This window comes from Battus philenor, unplaced genomic scaffold (genome assembly GCF_028537555.1).
Source record: "Battus philenor isolate CCGP_79_NKW_IND1 unplaced genomic scaffold, ilBatPhil1.0.hap1 SCAF_16, whole genome shotgun sequence".
Lineage (NCBI taxonomy): Eukaryota > Metazoa > Arthropoda > Insecta > Lepidoptera > Papilionidae > Battus > Battus philenor.
The window spans coordinates 14,086,895-14,107,304 of NW_027181678.1; the positions used below are offsets into that span (position 1 = coordinate 14,086,895).

Below are 20,410 nucleotides of genomic sequence, written 5' to 3' on the forward strand. Positions count from 1 at the left end.
CGATTCTCCGAAAACAATGAAAAAATCGGCACCCGCGGTTCGGCCATCTTGGATTTTTTAAATGTCAATTTTTTTCAGAGGTCGCGTCAAGAAATGCAGAAACCGCGCCACACGCCGCAAACCACTATCTTGATTCCTGGGAGAATGGTCGCGTCGAATGGTCAAGGTAAGTAGCAAGGATTATAAATAATACTTAAAATGGAGGTCACCTCATAATCAGTCAAATGTAGAAAGGCGGGAAAAATTTAATTAAAACCATTTTTAAAAAAAATAACTATATAAGTTCATTAAAGAGCTGGTGTAAACACTCAATAAAAATAACAGTCGAAACACTAATTGGTCGTATTTTGAATAAACATTCACTATTATTTAGCATTAAATTACAACTATTTTTTAATATATAAGTATGCTAATGAAATTCAACGTAGCCAAATTAAAAAGTAATAATAATGATAAAATTATTTATATTAAACCTTATATGTAAACAGTTAAAAATAAGAACCTTTGGCTGTATGGCCTCTTGTCCTTTGCCTATTATAAGGAAAAAGAAAAAAGGAAACTACACTACATAGTCAAGTAACAGAAGATGTCTCACCTGCAATGTAAATTCAGATATATTTGTCAAGTTTTTCTAGACAAGATGATAATGGTCTGAGAGCTATTAAAATACCCTGACAATCACTATTGTCTGCCATGATTTTCAAATTAAAAAATTCCATACGTCACATTTTCTTATGACTCCAAGCAATTTTCAATAACACATGATGATAGAAAATCACTATACTTCATAGGTTTAGGAACTTAACTATATATAAACTAGAGTCAAGTTTGTCATGACATGATTTTTATGTATCAACGCACCCTCTGAATAAAATGATAAGTCCAAAAATGCAATTTTTCAGAAAAGACGAAAAACTATATATTGGTATACTTAAAAAATAACTCAGGATCACCCATTCCAATATGAACATTCAGACTTACAGCAATGTGTACATTTTACATTTTTGTTTTAACAGACTTTATTAATTTTTTTTTTTATTTTCTCATGCATTTGATATTTTTTATGGCTTTATGTTTATTACAATGTACAGTTCTATATAAAAATAAAAAAGTTTGAGCCTGTTTGCTTTTAAGTTTGACACTTGTCAGAATATTTCAAAGAAAGATATAACAAGAAATGTTCATTAAGAATAATATAGTATTATAAATTAACAACAAAATAAAATGTTTAATACCCCTTAATATATCAGTTCTATATTTGAATCTTGCCTATATAGTTAAGTTCCTTAACCTATGTGTAGTCAACCATCCAATAACTTGCCTATCAAAAATCTCAGGAAACATTTGATTCGAGTTATGAACACATCCTCTCCTAATGGATCAAAGATGGAGAACACACTCACATATATAAATCAATTTGCAATAAATTGATTACATAAAATTGACATTAGTAATACAGGATGATAAAACCACACATCACACATATGCAGAACTTTTCCTTCTTCGTGTCCGCTTTGGTGTTTGATTAATTTTTGACAACTCTTCTTTTTTCTCTCCCATTCTTAATTGCTCTTCCAAATTACCAATCGACATGTCCATCAAGGTCATGCCTATACTTTTACGTCTACTCCTTGTTAATACCGGGCTTCTTTCTTCCACTGCTTTCTGTGTCTCAATTTTAGATTTTCTTCTTTCATTTTCTTTATCGTCCTCCTTCACTCTTTCCTTTTCTTTGTTGTTCTCTATGCTGTTTGCGAGAATATCTATATCATTTGCTTCTGTATCAGAGTCATTGAAGAGTACCATTTTAAATGACTTCCTATGGGACTTCTTCTTTGTTGATGTGTTCACAGATTTGAGGATACTCCTAGCCGGTGTTGCGGTAAGGTCTATGGGTGACATTGACTCTTTTCCATGCTGTAAACAAAAGGTAGTTGTTAAATTCCTAAATAGCAATTTTCTATGAATACTTAAATGCATACATTCATCAATTACATTTCCAAATATTCTTTATTTAAATAGATTATTACAATTACTTTCAAATCGTCAATCAACAAACTGTCGGCATTGGTGTCCCTACAGGAAGCTACCACTGGCTCGGAAGGCAGTACTGCTTAGAGCCAGCAAAAAACTCAACAGTTGCTCTTTAAAATATAGTTATAGAGTGCACGACAATAATTATCTTCCCAAGTGAGCACCAACAACATTTAATTCCACATAAACATTAGTGTAGTATTCTTGGATAAAATAATATGGTTTTTAATATTGATTTTTAATCTCTCCAGTTGCAGATACGAAATTGGTTGTGCAATTTTATTGTACATATATATACCTTATGACATACAATCATTTGATTTATTTAATTTTTGAACATGAGAACTAGGAATAATCAACTCATTTTGATTCCTTACAATTTCTAAGCTCCTTCATTGAGGATCTACACAAACAAACTGGAGAGAGTCGTCGTTGTTACAGCCCATAGACGCCCACTGCTGGTCATAGGCCTCCCTTAAAAGCATCTATGGGAGGATATACCATAATTGCCACAATTGACAGACAACCTACCTACCCCTGGGCTGTCACAAATACCACCAATGGCCACCTCTTCACTATGGCTCAGATGATCATTATTTTAGTAGTTGACAAATGAACAAACCTTCACTTCACTGTTTTCCACATTCCTGCTGATGATGGACGCTCGGAGCATTGCCAATGACGCGGAGTTCTGCGGATTAATATATATACTACTTTAAAAATAAGTAACCTTAGGTCTTAGGTTGAAAGATCCAAAAAAAAAATCTATTCAAATTTACAGGCTTAACTGTGTAGTGAAAGGCTCCACATCCAAAATGAAATTGTTAACGTTACAAGGCAACTTATGAAGTAAGAACAAACAGAAGAAATAATAACTTGGTTTATTCCTTCTATCAAGCAAGACATGAGTTCATCCTATACTTAGTTTGGCCATAAATACTGCCATAATTTAAAAAAAATTATTACATTTGAATTTGGAATCTACCATTTTTATATAACAGCTCAAATTTTGGCGCCAATATATTATAAAATATTTTGTGATATTAAAATGTTATGGGGTGATAAAGAGAACCGAATTACTGCGATTGCATTATATAAAGTAGGTATGGTGTCAAAATACAATTATTTTAAATCCATTACATGCTTGGGTATTAGTCAAATGTTTATGTACCGGTCTATTAATAGGTTTTCAATCACCTATCAATAACCTATCACCACCTCTGTTTGTGACAGGAAAACACCTGGCCATCCTTGCAGTACTCATAAAGGATAGATTAAGAGACTTAGTGTTTTTTTACTTAAAAACTGTAACATGCAAAGCACGAGCAAAAAAATCGCCAATAACGAACGGTAATATAAAGATGCTAATGTCTGTGGAACATTGGTCCATATAATAATTTAAAAAAAGCAGTAGGATAAAGAATTTGAAGAAATCCTATCGGAAATTAAAAGAAATATCTTTTCATGATAATTTACACCTAAAACCATAGCACATATTTTAAAAAAATCACTATGTACTCTCAGCCTAAGAGACGCAGGCACTGGTGGTAAAATCAAAACAACTAAAACCGTATGCAAAGGAAAGAGTTTATTTATGGATGAAAAATTTAAGAGAGTCGAGTTAACCTTGGAAGCAGACGCCTTCTTGGCTTCACTAGAGAGTACAACTTTGAGCAGGCTGGACTTGCTGGGTGTACTGGCAGGCACGGGCGACGATACCGGGGAACGCACGCAGAAGAAAACACCCTCGAATGTCTTGCTTTCAACATTTTCTACCACCTCTGTACTTGACTCTGTTGTCTCTTGCTCTTTCTTAGCCTTTCTCGCAGCTGGAATAATTAAAAACTGTATTACTATATACACTCTCTTTTCTCACTATCACCTAATTTGAAAAGCTCATAGTAACTCAACAAGCCATGTGAGTTATGGGATTAAATAAGAAATGAGATCCAAATGAAGGTTACCAAACCAGCCCAGCACATTGGCAAATTCAAATGGCAATTGGCTCAACAAATAGCCGCTTAAGGTTCTAAGATGAAGACCACAGAACTAGTAAGATCATTGGATGCTGTTTGCATTGAAAAATGGTCCTATGGGAAATCTAAAGGTGCAGCCTAAGTCTAGCATTTGACATCATATAATGATGATGATAATAATAACTTAAAGAGTCAGCTTGTAAATCCTAACGCAATTTCGAAGAAATGGCTGTGCCTTATGAGTTAGAATCCCATCCCATCACAGGGAGGCCCATATATATGAATCTCCCCCATAGATCCATCCAACGTTTTCCAACAACCTTAAGATTGTTTGTCCAACTTATGAGTCTTCAGCTGTACTTGATAGTCCATGGTCTCTAAAACCTTAAATACATAGCAATGTAACCTGCCTTCTTACTTTAACTTACCAATCCGCTCATCCACAGATCTCCTCATTGCTGATTCGATTTCACAGAAGAATACAAACAAAGCCTTCTACATGGCTTTTTTTTTTTGTTGAATTTGGGGTAAGCCTGGTAAACAACATGGCTAATACTTTCAGCTATTTGCTATCGCCAACCCTCACCTGCTATGACATCACGAAGACGACTAGTAGCAGCAGGCCTCGCATTAGTCTTAACAGTCTTCTGCACTCTTCTCTTCTGGATCACGGGAACTTCTTCCACCCAATTCCTGGCCCGCAGCTCCTCCAGTTTTTTAAAGCGCATGTCCACATTCTCAACCTATAGTAATAATAATATATGTCTATTTCACACAATACAATTATATAAGTCAAAATACTATACAAATATACACACACACACACATTTAAAAAAAGGAGAAATTAAGGTGACCATCCCATAGTAGTTCTACAAGGAATGATGTCTGTGTAAATGTATGTGTGTGTTCATGTGTTTAGTGTATATCTGCAAACTGACCTATTCAGCATGGAACTGCAGAAGAAGCTTGTTGTGGTAGGTGTCCATGATCATACAGCAGCTAAAATACATCATCGTCAGCAGCGCATCAAACAGATATATCCCATGCCAGAGCTATATTTACGTCTGGCGAAAGAGACAGCGCTCTACAATACCTCTCGCCTTGTGGTTGGCTGACTGTTCATTGGTTGAATATTGTTTTAAGAATCTGTATAAATATGGGCTAAGCTTGATACTGAGGCACTTTTTTAAGTTTGGACTTCAAGTTGTCATTACCTCCAAGACCTACCAGCCTTAGGAAGAATCCCTTAAATATTTTTTTTTTGTTTTTTGGCCCCCGCTATTAGGAGCCTCTCGTACCCCTATCTGGTGTGGGACAGGGACTTTTTGTTATAATTTAGTTTTTCACAATATTTTTTATTTTCTTACTCTTCATTTATACATCTTAAGATCTTTCATTCGGTTTTCTTCCACATTTCTTCTTTCATTTTCTTTCGCTCTGTGACCTTTCATTCCTCTCTCATTACACATTAAGACTTTGTAATTTTATTTCTGTTTATTTACATTGTTTTTTCGCTTCACATTAATATCACATTATATATATCTCATTATATCACATTAACATTTCTTATTTTGTATTTACATTTATATTAATTTTCTTTAACTTTTATTTTTGTTAATTACTTTTATAATTATTTCTTTGCAGTATGAGAGGAAGTTGTCTTTGGTCTCTTTTTCGCTTATCAGGGAGGCTTTTGACTCCTCCCTGATTTTAACGTCAGACCGGCACTCGAAGTCGAGCCGGAGTCCCTTAAATATTAGAAGTTGAAAACAGACTGACGTCTGACGACTATGCCAATATCTGGACGTAGATTATGGACATATTGACTAGCACAAGTTTTATTTATAATTAGTAAATTTCTGTGTTATATTCTGTCATTTTAGCAAGATTTCTTTGATCTTCTATCTAATAAATCTAATATATAACCAAACAATATATTATTAACCCCTTGTCATACAAATAAAATGCGCATTGATGCAAGTATGCAAGCATTTGAAGGATACTGTTGTTGACAGCTGGCAATGCACTGCGCAGAGCCGCCATTCGCAAAGCCCTTCCCCCGCGCCCCGCACCGAGATGGCCTGCGCGGGGCGTACATACGCGGAACCCCACCCCGCGTCCCACGCCCCCATATCTGTCCCACCAGCGCGCAGGCCCGTGTAAATGAAAGCAGGGACAGGGGGTACCGTAACCAACAGCACTCTCTCTCGGAAACGGTACCTCGAAACATAGCATATTTAGTCTTGTAATTCTTTAGTTATAGTATATGTGTAGTGTAAATATTTAGATATTCTTTTATTCTTGCCTGTATATTCCTGATTAATAAACATGTTTCTTTACTTCATCGTCCTTAGTGTTTTGTATTGGAGGTAACCCCACGTGATACACTACAGTTCACTAAATGTCAACGTTAAAAGCGCTTCTGTGGAATGAGAACATAGCAACAATAGATACCATTTAATTTGGCTTGCCACGCATGCCAGCGAACAATCGTAGACAAGCTTAGAATCAGTGTGTTTTATGCTTACTTACATTGCACAATAATTTACATACATTTATATACATACAAAATTTAATAACATTCATTTATTATATTGTTAGTTTACAATAAAAGTCTACAAAGGCACATGGAATGTGTAACAAGTCAGAGCCGTCTTTGTATGTCAAGGCGTTAAAATACCCCCTCTTTCCCGAATTGAATCAATGTAGTGGTCATATGGATACACTCCAAGAATATGCCAAAAGGCCCTCAATTCGAAAGGAAGTACAATCAAATTGAATCACTTTCTAATAACATACCTCTGTACCTCTCATATGCCCAAGTATCTGTGGTCGGCTCTGATATTTCAAATTAATTTATTTAGTCATTACTTAACACTAATCATACCATAACGGGTCAAATGACCCATTTTGAACTTTTGCATTGATAATGCACATATTATCTTATTACTTCTCCAAATTTAACTTACTGACTTTTTCTGACTATTTAAGTCTGCTGTTTTTATACTATTTTTATAATTTTTTGTTTTGTTTATTTTGAGTAATAACTGTCGTATACCGTTGTCTACCACATCGGGTCATTTGACCCGGAGAACATTTTTTTGTTTTATAAGCTTATCAATACATATTGCTTATCTTATTGTATTCAGTAAACTGCAAATGTATGCGAAGACTGTAACGTAAAGTAGTTCAATCAAAATAGCTGGGAATAATTCAAGAAAATATAAAAATTTTAGATTGAAACTAGATTTTTGTGTAAAAAAGGTAGCAAAAAAAGAAAAGTTTGGTACATAGTTTTTGTTTTATTTTGATAGCTTAATTAGTGATACAGGTAACTATTTACCCATAAAATGTCGAAACGAACGAGACAGTCCAAATTCTTAGAAGATACAAATGATATTGGAGAAGAGTTTTCGAGAGAAATCAGTGAAGATGAATTTTTTGAAAACGAAGATATATTAGTTACAAACGAAAATGAGTCTGAATCTACAGATGCTGACAATGAAGAGAAAAATATTGTGAATATCGGTTGTGGACAAAAAAGAAGAAGATTACTCTCAAGTTTTGAAGAAAGTGAAGCAGAAATAAATGAACAACATGTTGCATTGATGGATCTGTTTGGGAAAAAATACAAATAGGTGGCACACCTGGAAGACCACCACTTCATTACATTTTCAGGCAAGAAGTAGGCCCAACAGGATATGCTAAACGTCATATAATGAAAGGTAAAGTTAGTACTGCATTTTCATTGATAATTGACCACCGTATTATGAACCATATAAGAACATGCACAATAGAAGAAGCAAACAGAGTGTTAGGATTCGATTGGAGTTTATCTAAAAAAAAACTTGCTGCACTTATTGCAATTTTATATGCACGAGCTGCATATGGAGCAAATAATTTGGCGAGTATCAAATGGCAAGGAAATTTACTACAAAGTCTGTCTTGTAGATGGCCACTCCAAGTCTATTTCAATATCCTTGTTTTAGTTGGTATAAATGCCTGGATTTTATACAAGCAAACGACAGGAGATAATATCTCGAGACAAGATTTTTTACTCAAGCAAGCAGTAGAAGTTGCCGACAATTTTCGAGTTGCCCGTGAACAACCAAAAGAAAAAGCAAATACTAAACGATTGTTGCCTAACCCTGTTACAGATTCTAATAAACGTATGAGGTGTCAAATAGGATACTGCAAAGAGAATAAAACTAATAAAATTTGCTCCAATTGTAAAAAAATTGTTTGCGGGAAATGTGCGACGGAAACACTTATGTGTAAAAAATGTGATGTATAAAAACAACTCTTATTTTTTGCGTTTGAAATAGAAACTGTAAAAATACTATTTCATATAATTATAATACATATTTTATTATCATTATATTTTTATTTCCTTTCCAACATCCATATTTCATACATAAAAGTAGGAAACGTAAATTTCGGGTCATTTGACCCGCTATGGTAAACAAGGTATCTAATAAGTGTTGGTATGATTAGTGTTAAGTAACATGTAAGAACACCAGTAGAGCGAGACTTCCTAATGACATGCCAAAGACACTTTCACAAAAGTCTGTGAGGAATCTAAATATCTTGATCTTAGAGGTCATAAACTCAGATGACAGATTTAAGTCTTCAAAGATCTTCTTGTGTATATAGCACAAAAATTATATCTATTCATTTGTTACCAGCTTCAGAACAGCAACTAAAGACGAGTGGACAAGATAGAAGATTGGTTAACGTAGAAAGCTGATGATGAGTTTTACCTGCATAAAGACCATGTCCCAAAAGCCGTGAAGGTCGGCAGGAGTGACCAGCGCGGCGCCAGGCTCCGGTCGCGCGCAGGCGCTGACAAGTGACCCGAACTGTGCCAGCTTCTGGGACACCAGTAGCCGCCCTTGACCTATGGCAGTCAGGACCAACTCCTGAAATGTTTAAACGAAACATAAATCCCATCATTATTAACACATATGCTTTACCACCTACTGGTGAACGTAAACATGCAAAAGGACTAGTAGACCAGCGATAAGGACTGAAACTTATAATTGTAGGTTGCAGGTTCTATTTCCAGGATATAATGTTATATAATTGAAATTTTACACATTAACTATTTAGAATTGCAACATAAGGAAGTTTCCAGAGGATGGGCAGCAGCATCCTCTGCATACCATAATACCACACTGCGATCACCAACCTGCCTGCCAAGCATGGCAAGTACGGCATATCTGCCCATAGATACCTTTGGGGGAGGCCTATGGCTTGCAGTGGTAATCTATGGGCTGAAACAACGACATAATAAAACAAAAATATAAAAAGGATAAAAATTTAAATACCACACCATTTAGTTGGGCAAAGGTGCTTTCATATAGGATTTAACATGTAAAAAAAAACTAAATGTTGTGACAATAATAGAAGATTATATCATATTATTAAATAAAAAAAATTTGCTTGTATTATTACATGTTTTAATACTCATGTATTCGTCTGCCTGGAATTTAACAAAAAAAAACTATTGTAACTTTTTATACATTATTTTTTTTTCTTAAACATACGATACTCCTTATTACATCACCTACTTGCCAGTATGTCCCGTCAAAATCGGTCCAGCCATTTCAAAAATTAGCCGAAACAAACAGACAGACAAAAATTTTAAAAATTGTTCTTTTGGTATGTCTGTTATATATATTTATATGTATGTAGTAAAAATTGGTTATTTTAATATTAAAAATCCAATTTTATCTATTTTATAGATTTAGAGTCGAGTGGGAAATCCAGATCGGAAATATGCAATAAATGCGTTTTATGGTTTATGTTATATCTATTACACGTAATCAGTCATGGTTTTTTTTAAGAAACATCTGTTTACTTTAGGCGTTACGGACAGTTCTGAAAAGGGCAAGCCTGCAAAAAATCTAGACTGTACTACTTCGATCTATGGGATAGCAAATAAGGCTGTCTCTCTCGGACCATCTAGATGCCTCACCAAGATCACCGGTAAAAGGTTTGACTGAGATTTTTGGAGGAGTTAAGTTGCCTTAGAGTATAGCTGATGCAGAAACCAGCCCGCAAAGAAGAAGTGGTTTGGATACAGCTCTTCCTGTCATTTAATTTATTGTAAGCGAATAATAATAGCATCATAAGGACTATGAAATCTTGTTTACAAAAAGCTAGCTTAAATTATGTCTGCAGTTTCTCAGTAGTTAAGTCATTTTTTTTGTATTGTTAAATAATTGACAAATTTCAATAAATTATTAAAAACTATGATAATCTCAATATATATATATAGGTACAGAGAGAGAAAGAGAGATTCCTCTATTTAAAGCTCAGCTCTTTAAATGACAAAGCCAATCCTTGTGCATTAAAACACAATTACAGGAAAAAGAAATTTTGTTCTAGTATTTAACAAAAGGATATTTTTTATTGTGCATATTATATTGATATATAGATACATATATTTTGTAAGACTTTTTTACGCATCCTGTATATTGCTCGAAAGCTTCTTATGTAACTTTCATCATTGTATGATTTAGATACTTTGGTACATCCACATTTTATAAATTTTGTTAAAGGTAAAAACTTGCGTTGACCTCTTATTGTATATGTGCTTGTTTTGAAGTCTTATCAATTAATAAAAATAAAAAAGTGAGAGCTTCACCTGTATGGATTCCGGCAGAAGCAGCTGTTGTGATATCTTCTCCCAGGTATCACACATCTCTGTAATTCTCATCACCTCCGAATCTAATTGACGTCTGAAGTATTCCACGCTTTCAATGTTACTGCTGTCGTCATCCAGCAGACCTTGAAGAGAACAGAACATAATATCTCATTCTCTACTCTTGTTTGATGTGGCTTACTTCTAGAAATACAGTACCATTCTGGATTTTCTAGCTAGTGGTAAAATCAACAAACACTAGCAGACCTAACCATTTCTTCTAGTTATGTGTGATGAAGATATTTTCTTCCTCCACTTTTTCTTTTAGCACTAAGAAGCAATGTTAACAAGATGATATCAGCCAATCAAGTTGAGGTTCAACTGTAATAGGCACCTCTGGGTTGGAACTCTAAACTGTATTATCAACAATTGCCAGCCAAGGCCAAGGACCCCTTGGGAGGACTCTTAAGCTTAGTCATTCCATGAAATGTCCACCCAAGGTTTTGAAGAGCTGTCCAGCCTCCTTATTCTCTATTAAAAACCAATCCAAGTCCAGCCACAGAAAGTAGCTTAGGAATGAATTGCTCTACATTATTATCCTGAACCTTGCATCATCTGGTCCATTTGTTCATGGGACACAGGGTATCCTCAGGGTAACTACATAATTTAAAAGGTCCCTTGTGCATCTGTGGCCCAGCAGTGGACCAGTCTTATTGGAAATCTATGGAGGCCTACATCCAGCAGTGGGTATCATATAGCCAAAATTATGAAGCTCATGTTTTTGTAAATTTGGAGGCAGCTGAAGTTAAAACTGTAAACTCTGAATAAAAATTCCTACAGAGAGAGCTAAGCTTAGAGTTTCTCTGCAAGATTGAATAAGAAATTGGTTATCAAAAGAGGTTTGTACTGAACCTAAGTTAAAGACATAGCTCGAAGGGTCTTAATGTTAGACATTAGGGCCAAAAGCTCAAACGTTGTAACTACACAATACAAAATAATAAATAAAATAATAAAACAAGCACATAGGGCCCCCTTAGTGGACCATTGACATAGTTAAAGTTGCAAGAAGTTGTTAGATGCAGGTAGTGCGAGAGCCATTTTTGTGGCAATCCATTTGGGTTAACATTAAGGTTACCACCATTCCTGAAAAAAATATCTGTTTAAAAAATATTATACCTTCTTCCATTTTCTTCTTCATTTCTTTTCTAGCTTTATCTTTTCCCCTTGAGAGTGTTACACAAGGACTGATGTTTTTGACTTCCGCTGCAATCTGTTCCGGAGTCAAAGGCGTGTCTAACAAATTACTTATATTCAGGTCGCCATTATAGGTTTGACTTGTGGGTGATTTAGCAGACCTAAGCCTCTCTTCTGAGCTAGATTCACTTTTTGGTGGTTTATTTTTTGGAGTTACTTTCGTTTCTGCCTTCACAGTTTTCTTGGGAGTTTTATTTTTTTTTGGTAATTTTTTCAAAGTCTCATTAGTACTTTTTGATGTACTTTGCAAATCCTTGTGGCTTGGAGATTTGTTCTTATTTCTCAAAGGTTTTTCAGTAGTTTTGTTGTTATTAATAGTTTGTACTTTAATAGATGGTTCAGATTGTGTAGACTTTTGAGAATCAGAGAGCACAGGGTTAAAGGTAATGTCTGTCTTTCTTGTCTTTCTTGTTGCACCTATTGAAACCAAAGACGGCAATGTATCAGAGTTTTTAAGTTTCGGAGGTTTAAATTCAGCATTCTTTGGAGCAAAGGATTGGGACAGTTTTGTTTTAGACAGTTTAGTACTCTTCTGCACTATCTGGTTGTTTGCTTTAGACTGGGATCTAGTCACTCGTCCCGATTTACTCGGCATTGCTTTTGGTGGTGGAGGTGGTTCATACTTCAATGGAGCATGGGGGACACCTATCACAAATGGTTTCTTTTTATGAGCTGCTGCTTCTTTCCGTTTTTCAACCTTTTCAAGCTTCCATTTTTCTAGTTGAAGTCTTCTGTGTTCAATCTTTTTCTGTTTCTCTGATATTGGATCCAGTACCACCTCCTCACATGGAGCCAAATTCCTAATACTATCAAAGATAGTCAACCTGTTACTTTTTCTAAGTTTTATATTCTTCTCCAATCGTTTCTGAACCTTTAAAATTAATAACAATGGAACTATAAAATATTCAGAGATACGTAAGACAACACAAACATTATAAGGGACTTTACTTATAAATTGAACTAAATCGATTTCTATGAATCTGTATAATATATTAAAACATAAAGTCAAACATATTTACCCCTGCCGAAACGTTCATTTTCGATGTATGCTTGTGCTGATGTTTCTTTTGATGATTCTTTAGTAATGTTATAATATCAAAACTACGATCTGTAAAATGTTTAAAAATTATACATATTGTAAATGTTATTAAAGTACGGACTATTTTGACAGAAACACATTAACCAAAAATATTAGATATATAATTACGATACCAACCCATAACCGAAACCTATGAACAGAAAATAAACAATGAAAAACGTATTAAGTCAAATTTAAACGCCCAACTGACAAGAAGCGATTCAAATGTTTCAAATTCGAACAAACAATAGATCAAAGAATATTTTGACGATGTTGCAATATACATAAGATTATCTAGGCAATATCGATATTGTATTATATTAACATAAATAAACTTATATTTTTAACTCTGTCTTTAAAACCTGGAAAACAAATTAAAAATTAATTTAAAAAAATGTTAAATAATAATATAAAAGCAATATTTTTAAATAATCTAGTGACTTTTTATTGGTCGAATAAGCATGTGGGTTTAAAATTTTATACTAATTTCCTACAATATAAAACTATACTTAATATTTAATAAATGTGGCAATATAATTTTTAACTTCCGGCTGTCAGCTGATAGACTCGTCGTAATTGCTTTCCAAAACCCATTTCGATTTTCGCCGAGAAAACGTCAGGCACCATCCAACATGGGCTTGAAATACGCGATCAAAAGCTAGTTGTAGCTGAAATATTGCTCTAATTGTAGTGTTATTGTTATTATAGTTTCGTTTACATGTACGTTGTGTAACTCATAAATTAGTCAAAAATGGATACATTTATCTTAGGATACCTCAGCTATGGCGTTTGTTGATCGTTAAAAAATTAAGTTCGGTTTATCATTTTCTTTCTATTTAATGTCTGCTTTTCGTTTGTGATCGTCTGTTTTGTTCGTGTTTACGTGTTTACTCGAAATGGTTAAAGAGAAGCCTAATTCTATCCGTATTTACGACGATGAGGGCTTCCGACGCCGCGCCGCTTGTATATGTGTACGGTCGGACGCCGAAACAGAGGTTAGTGTGATGCGGCAAAGCGTTTTGTTGTAAGACTGGCATGGTGAATAATGAGGCGTGTTTTCACCGCGTAGGTGTTGCTCGTGACGTCTTCGCGGCGCCCCGACAACTGGATCGTGCCGGGGGGCGGCGTGGAGCCCGAAGAGGAGCCCTCAGTGACCGCCATGCGCGAGGTGCTGGAAGAAGCTGGCGTCATCGGCAAGCTGGGCCGCTGCCTTGGTGTATTCGAGGTGAGATCTCTATTCAGAAACACTCGATTAACTTGACAGGTGTTTTTTGTCAGCTAGTGTCAAATTCGAGTCATAACATGTTTGTTTAACAAAGTGATTCATTCACTTTTAGGCTTCATTGATCGAAACTATGTAAAAAAATTTAAATTTAGCATGAAAATTTTTCGATATGTATAAAACGTCAACAATGACCAGCTATAAGCAAAGAACAAGTGTTATGAATGGTTTTTAATTTAATTCCACATGATAAAATATGTGATTATTATACAAAAAAAAGTTATCTAAATTGTCCTTACCTATTTACCTATTATTTTATACAATTTTGAATATAAGTGTAATACACAGATTTGATTTAATTAAACAGACATTAACATTATCGAATAGACTAACATTCTTTGTTTTAATCTTTTAATAAATTACAAATATGTTCTCTTTAAAAAAATTATTTATTCATAAAGTAAAGAAGCTTGGATTGATGAACGACACATTTCTGATTGATGAAGGGAATCAATATTTCATCTGAAGACTCATTATCCTCCAAAAATCCCATAGCTTTAGTAAGAAGATGCCTGTATCCAATATCCTCTCATTACCTTTTCAAGGTCATTTATCAACCTGGTTGGAAGTCTTACACTGCATTTATTGGTCTGCAGTAGTGGTTCCCAACAAAGAACCGACACCTCACATTGCGGAAATTCGAAAAATGTCTCGACTCAAGTTTAATTCTTTTGCTGTAATATAAAAATTATTTTAATTTAGAAAGGCACAAGTGGAGCATAGCATAAAAAGGGTCTAGAAACACTGGTCCTCGGTCACCACTCCAGAACCTTACGATGCCAGTGGCCATCGGTTCTGCACAACTTTGCCAATCAGCTGGACTATATCAGTTACTTTTGTTCATCATTAATCTTCTCATTCCTGATTTGTGATATTTAAGTGTAAACCTTGGCTGAACTGACCATTCTTCTTCTGTTTCCCTTACCGCTGAATATGATGGCACTTAATTCAGTCAGCCAGCAGTTTTTAATTTTTATTCCAGATATTGCAACTAATTTGTCCCTTCAACTACTACAATCTCTGGTCTGATTACTAATTTGGACTTTGACCTGTCTGTCTTTACATTCACATTTTTAATCACCATGGCGTTCTAAGTTTATGTCATCATTATAAGCAATATGGCCTAAATATTGTAGTATAAGAAGTAGTATGTCATAGGTGGTGCAAAAGTAATGTCATAATGTGAATGTGCCTTAATTTTTGCAAATGGTGATAAATGTCAATGTCACTTTGACATTTAGCGATATATGATATAGATATATAGAGAATTAGTTGTCAACAAGCAATGAAGTATATCTATGTATATGTGCCGTAAGTAAAAATTAAGGTATGTTCACGCTATGGCATTAGTAAATAAAGATAGCCTAAATTACTCCTTATTACATCAGCTACCTGCCAGTAAGTCCCCTCAAAATCGGACCAGTCATTTCAGAGATTAGCCAGAACAAACAGACAGACAAATATTAAGAAAAGTAATCGTGGTATATGTTCAGTACATGTATTCATGTGTATGTAGTAAATAGCAGTTTCTTCTCTCTATGTAGTAATATCAGAAACAGACACTATAATTATATAGATTATGGTTGAAATCTATGGTCTGACAAAGGTCATTGAGTTGACATAAATACAACATTTGGTCTTAGTAACATTAACTAATGGTTTAAACATGTCCAAGTGCCAATATCTTTGAATGATTGATCAAGTCGACCTTGGATGAACTTCAAAGAATTTTAGCATTAATGTCTAATCCACTTAAAAGCTAAATTATGCTGAGAAACAAACAAAATTTGTTAATTGTACTAGCAACATTTTGGCATTAGTACAAAATTTGTTTTGTCTAAAAAATATTCGTATGTTAAAATGAATTTACTACCACAGAAAATTTGTGTAGAAAATATATGACATGCTATAGATTTCAATATTTAGATTTTTATTCATAATTATATGGGTATTTATTTATACTAACATTTTATTGTACACCAAAACTGTAAAAAAAAATTATATAGATGTACAAGGGGTGATCTCTACCACACAAGCTTTGAATGGAGATGAGAGATACAAAGGATATGGCAGCTTAGGGTGTATATAATAAAAAAGGCTTATGTACATGTAAACATACATACATTACTATACACTTATACATATATATATTTTACATGGAAAGGTTAGAGAATAGGTGGCCACTTAGACCATGTAGTTCTGAAGTGTAACCATGGTCTGGCAAGTACAACAGAGTATATCCTCCCAAAATTTAATAGGAAACTGTCTATGGTTGACCATGTGACCAGCATCTAGTATTTTATAAAGTTTTTGGATGTTTTTGGCCACTTCCAATCTATCCTATCAAAAACTATTCCTATTGTCTATTGTCCAGTGTTTCACCTATGACAAAATGTACTTTCTAGATATGTTCAAAATCTAGATAAAGAAACTGTGTTTCAGACTTTAAAATGTGCATAGAGGGGTTCAGTCTAACAGTTTATTAGTAGAATCTCAATTATCTATCTTACCAACTACAGACATATAACATTTTGTATATGTATGCTATATTTGTCATGTGTCAAGTGCTTGCAATACATATACAAACCTAAATTTCCTAGAAAAACTAAAGAATGTGCTGTGTAAAAATCATTGCAACATAGTGCAATAAAGCTTCCTAAATTTCTTAGAACATTAAAATGCAATGCAAAATGTGTTGCATCACCAGATATATGGACTCATTGGCTGTGGTTTCAGGGTCTTTGTGGCTTCAATTGAGGAAAAAACATGATGTTAGTTATACTTGTAATTCAATGTACAAATAAAAATATGTAACATTCAGATAAACATATGTAGATTCATTCAGAAGTCTTGTGATAATAAATATACTACTGTGATCCAAAAGTTAGGTGAACTTGTTAATAAAATGTCAATTCTTTATTTACTCTTCTAAATCAACTTCATCCCCTTCAAAGTAAACCTTGTCTGATATAACACTTGCCAACACTTTATCCAATACTTGAAACAGTCGGAATAGTCTTCCAGTATAGCCTTCAATACTTTCAATTCTGTTTTTATCTCCTCAATCTGTTAGAACAGTGTTCCAGCGTTCACTTTTTGTGTTTACTCAATTGTCATATGAAGAGCCAAATCAACAGAATATGTTGGTTGCAGAATGATATGAGTAGTTTTTGATAAAAAAAAATTGCAAAGAACCAATACTGTATGACTTTAATCAATTGAGACAACGTGTTTGAGACACAAAACATCCAAAGCCAAATGATATTCCAACACTATTAGCAAGTTCTCTAATTATCAACTGATGATTTTCAAGCACTGAATCTTTTGGATGTGGCCTTCTTAGGTTTTAAATGATAATTTCTCTTATATTTAGATCACATTAGTGTAATTATGAAGATTAGTAATAAAGTTAATTGAAGAATAACATGTAAATATGCTTGTCTTATGACATAACACAAAAATGATCCATTGATTATTTTGTATTATTAGTCATTGTTAAACCACAAATGTCTAGCGCGATGAACAATTCTTGGACGTAAATTCTAACCTCAAGAAACTTAATACAATTGTGTCATATTTACAAGATATCAATTACTGTTACTGACTGTATTAAGCTCTTAAATAATATTTCTTTATTGCGAGTTAAGCGAGAAACAGTGTCTAGTTCAGACATATGGATGTCACTAAGGCTTACAATACCAAACTAAAATCTGAAGGGTATTTGATATTTGAAATATCGAGATACCTGTATTAAAACCGGTATTATTAATAAAAAAATTACTAGTTATATTTTTATTCACCTCAGTTGTTATATTGACTTGTTAACAAATAATATGTGAAATCCAATAAATACTGTTCTGAAATGAGTAGATATTGTTTATTTTATTACATACACCATAGAAGTATATATTAGCCATACTCGGCTCTGTGTGTGTAATAAATGTGATTGTATGATTTTAAAGATTTTATACAATGAATTTGGAATACTGGAATCCTGGTGTTGTAAGCCCTAGATGTCACCTATCAATAAGATTTTTCTTGCATTGTAACTTATTATTGTTCCATGGATTCAATGTGCGGGTGGGTGTCATGTTGTAGAAAGGAGGAATGGTTATAGTACTTGGAGTAGACAAACTCTTGGTAGCAGGTTTTATGAGGTCTCTAGGCAATGTATAGAGACTTTTCCTCATCTACCAGCGCAGGTTAATAAACATTGCATAAATGGGCTGATATTCACTCTTGATTGGCCTCAATCCTTTAGGCTATAGAAAAAATTTTTCTTAGTTACAAATTTATGGGGGCTAGAAATTTTTATTTATCTAGGATCTACTAACATGGAATTTTATCAAATTTTAAGTTCCTTTAATCAATTTCCAGAACCGGGAACACAAACACCGAACCGAGGTGTACGTGATGACCGTGACCCAGGAGCTGGCTGAGTGGGAGGACTCCCGACAGATGGGAAGAAAGCGTCAGTGGTTCTCTATAGAGGATGCCCTCGCTCAGCTAGCACTCCACAAGCCCATCCAGCGCCACTACCTGCAGCAACTCAAACGCTCGAAACAGAAACCTGATGACCCGGGCAGCTAAGCCAATATTGCTCTTATGTTAAGGAAGCTAAAACCCAGCTTGCTGCGCCACGACCGCTACACCGCCCGCAATTTGCAGTACCGTCTTGTATCAATCGCTTAATTCTGACCGACAGCCCGTTGCCGAAATTATTTTTTTATATGTTAAATTCTTTTCTTATATTATTTCAAACATAAATGTTGCCAGACATAGGTTATTTAATATGTAATAAATTTTTTTAAGTATCATTTTGTTTAGTTTGTTGATAATTGCTTGAATAATTGAAATTTTTCCTAAGATAACATTGAAATTCATTCTATTTGTATAACTTACTACTGTTACTTATTACTGCTATCTCTTTAATTAAAATCAGACAATGGATTTTAACAATCTGATCAGGCAGGCGGTTTGATAAAAGAAATAGAAAAGCCTCCTTTTCTATTTGATTTAATTGAAATTATATCCAAGGTTGGGTTAAGCCAGCTTTACCTTGTCACTATTATGGATAGAAGTTTGTCAAATCAGCCCAAACATTCTAAGTGCCTAAATTAAAATTGAAGAAAACCCTTTTTTTTTTTCAAATATAATCTTAATTTCTCGTAAAACATGTTTATGGGTAAATGATTTAATAGGACCAATTAAAGTGATGATCATTGTCATGTACTTAAAACAGGAACATTATTTAAATTTCAAGTTAATAAGAACAATGTCAATTGAAAATGTTTTTCGATTTTCTTACCACCAGCCAGGCATATGGTTGACAACGATAAAATAGAGTGAGAAGTTGACAAGAGACTTAAATGTCTACAGAAATATTTAAGTTGAATTGGACTAGTTCATGAAAATAAAAGGAATTGAATGGAACTTTGCTGTATTGCATGTAATGGCTACTAGCTAAGTAAGTAAAACTACAAAGGCTGACTGAAGTGTGTATAATTGTAACTCATAATGGGATTTGTATGTTGTACTAATTTATTGTCGTACATATTTCGCGCCATAACTAATGTTTTATTTAATTTTTATTAATTTTGATTTTACGACGAAATTTTTTGTCAATTCGAAATTTAGAGATGAAAAAATCTTACGGTATCATATTTGGGCCAATCATAGATTGTAAGTGACTTAGCTATTTTTATAGAACCATTGGGTAATTTTTTAGGCTTTTGTACTTTGGATTTTGAATTGAAATTAAATATTGTGAAATCAGAGCCGCGACGGATTACGGTACTGCAAATTACACGTTTGGCGCGTAAATTTGACGTATGACAACCAAACGTCAGGCTTAACAAGATGGCGACGACCGCTAGTACACGTAACTCTTGTAACATCTCCTTTTCTATTTTTACGTATATTTTTATACTACAATGGAATAAATGTTAATTTTATTTTGTTAGCATTAAAACAAAAAGACATACAATCTCAATTTTTTTTATTTAATTTTGGTTGAATAAGATTCCTTGGTGAGTTTTAAAGAATAAATTTTATATTACTCTTCTGAAGAGTTTTGTTTGATAATAAGTTCCTTTTCAGTGTTCTAAACCAGACAATGTACAGACATAAGTTCTTTGTAA

At 34.0% G+C, this 20,410-nt stretch overlaps 2 protein-coding genes across 2 annotated transcripts; one reads left to right on the forward strand and one right to left on the reverse strand.

Annotated features, from left to right (window-relative positions):
- Positions 1–819: 819 nt before the first annotated feature.
- LOC137919192 (disks large-associated protein 5-like) lies at positions 820–13,206 on the reverse strand. Its single transcript, XM_068762187.1, has 9 exons — positions 13,127–13,206; positions 12,930–13,018; positions 11,833–12,781; positions 10,660–10,802; positions 8,771–8,929; positions 4,597–4,753; positions 3,661–3,863; positions 2,657–2,725; positions 820–1,917 (listed from the first exon to the last, which is right to left on the reverse strand). The coding sequence occupies exons 1-9, from the start codon at positions 13,128–13,130 to the stop codon at positions 1,477–1,479; spliced, it is 2,214 nt and encodes a 737-aa protein (XP_068618288.1). The 5' UTR covers positions 13,131–13,206; the 3' UTR covers positions 820–1,476.
- Positions 13,207–13,546: 340 nt separating this feature from the next.
- Aps (diphosphoinositol polyphosphate phosphohydrolase 1 Aps) lies at positions 13,547–20,256 on the forward strand. Its single transcript, XM_068762253.1, has 3 exons — positions 13,547–13,983; positions 14,058–14,213; positions 18,648–20,256. The coding sequence occupies exons 1-3, from the start codon at positions 13,885–13,887 to the stop codon at positions 18,858–18,860; spliced, it is 468 nt and encodes a 155-aa protein (XP_068618354.1). The 5' UTR covers positions 13,547–13,884; the 3' UTR covers positions 18,861–20,256.
- The last annotated feature ends 154 nt before the right edge of the window (positions 20,257–20,410 follow it).

What these genes read in the sequence shown, in the direction of transcription:
- LOC137919192 (XM_068762187.1), bottom strand. An exon ending in GGGACATGGTCTTTATGCAG is followed by an intron (nt 4,754 to 8,770) that starts GTAAAACTCATC and finishes TTATTACTATAG; the next exon opens with GTTGAGAATGTGGACATGCG. An exon ending in TGGAAAACAGTGAAGTGAAG is followed by an intron (nt 1,918 to 2,656) that starts GTTTGTTCATTT and finishes TTTTGTTTACAG; the next exon opens with CATGGAAAAGAGTCAATGTC.
- Aps (XM_068762253.1), top strand. Translation starts at nt 13,885, where the DNA reads ATGGTTAAAGAGAAGCCTAATTCTATCCGTATTTACGACGATGAGGGC. An exon ending in GGTCGGACGCCGAAACAGAG is followed by an intron (nt 13,984 to 14,057) that starts GTTAGTGTGATG and finishes TTCACCGCGTAG; the next exon opens with GTGTTGCTCGTGACGTCTTC. An exon ending in GCTGCCTTGGTGTATTCGAG is followed by an intron (nt 14,214 to 18,647) that starts GTGAGATCTCTA and finishes ATCAATTTCCAG; the next exon opens with AACCGGGAACACAAACACCG.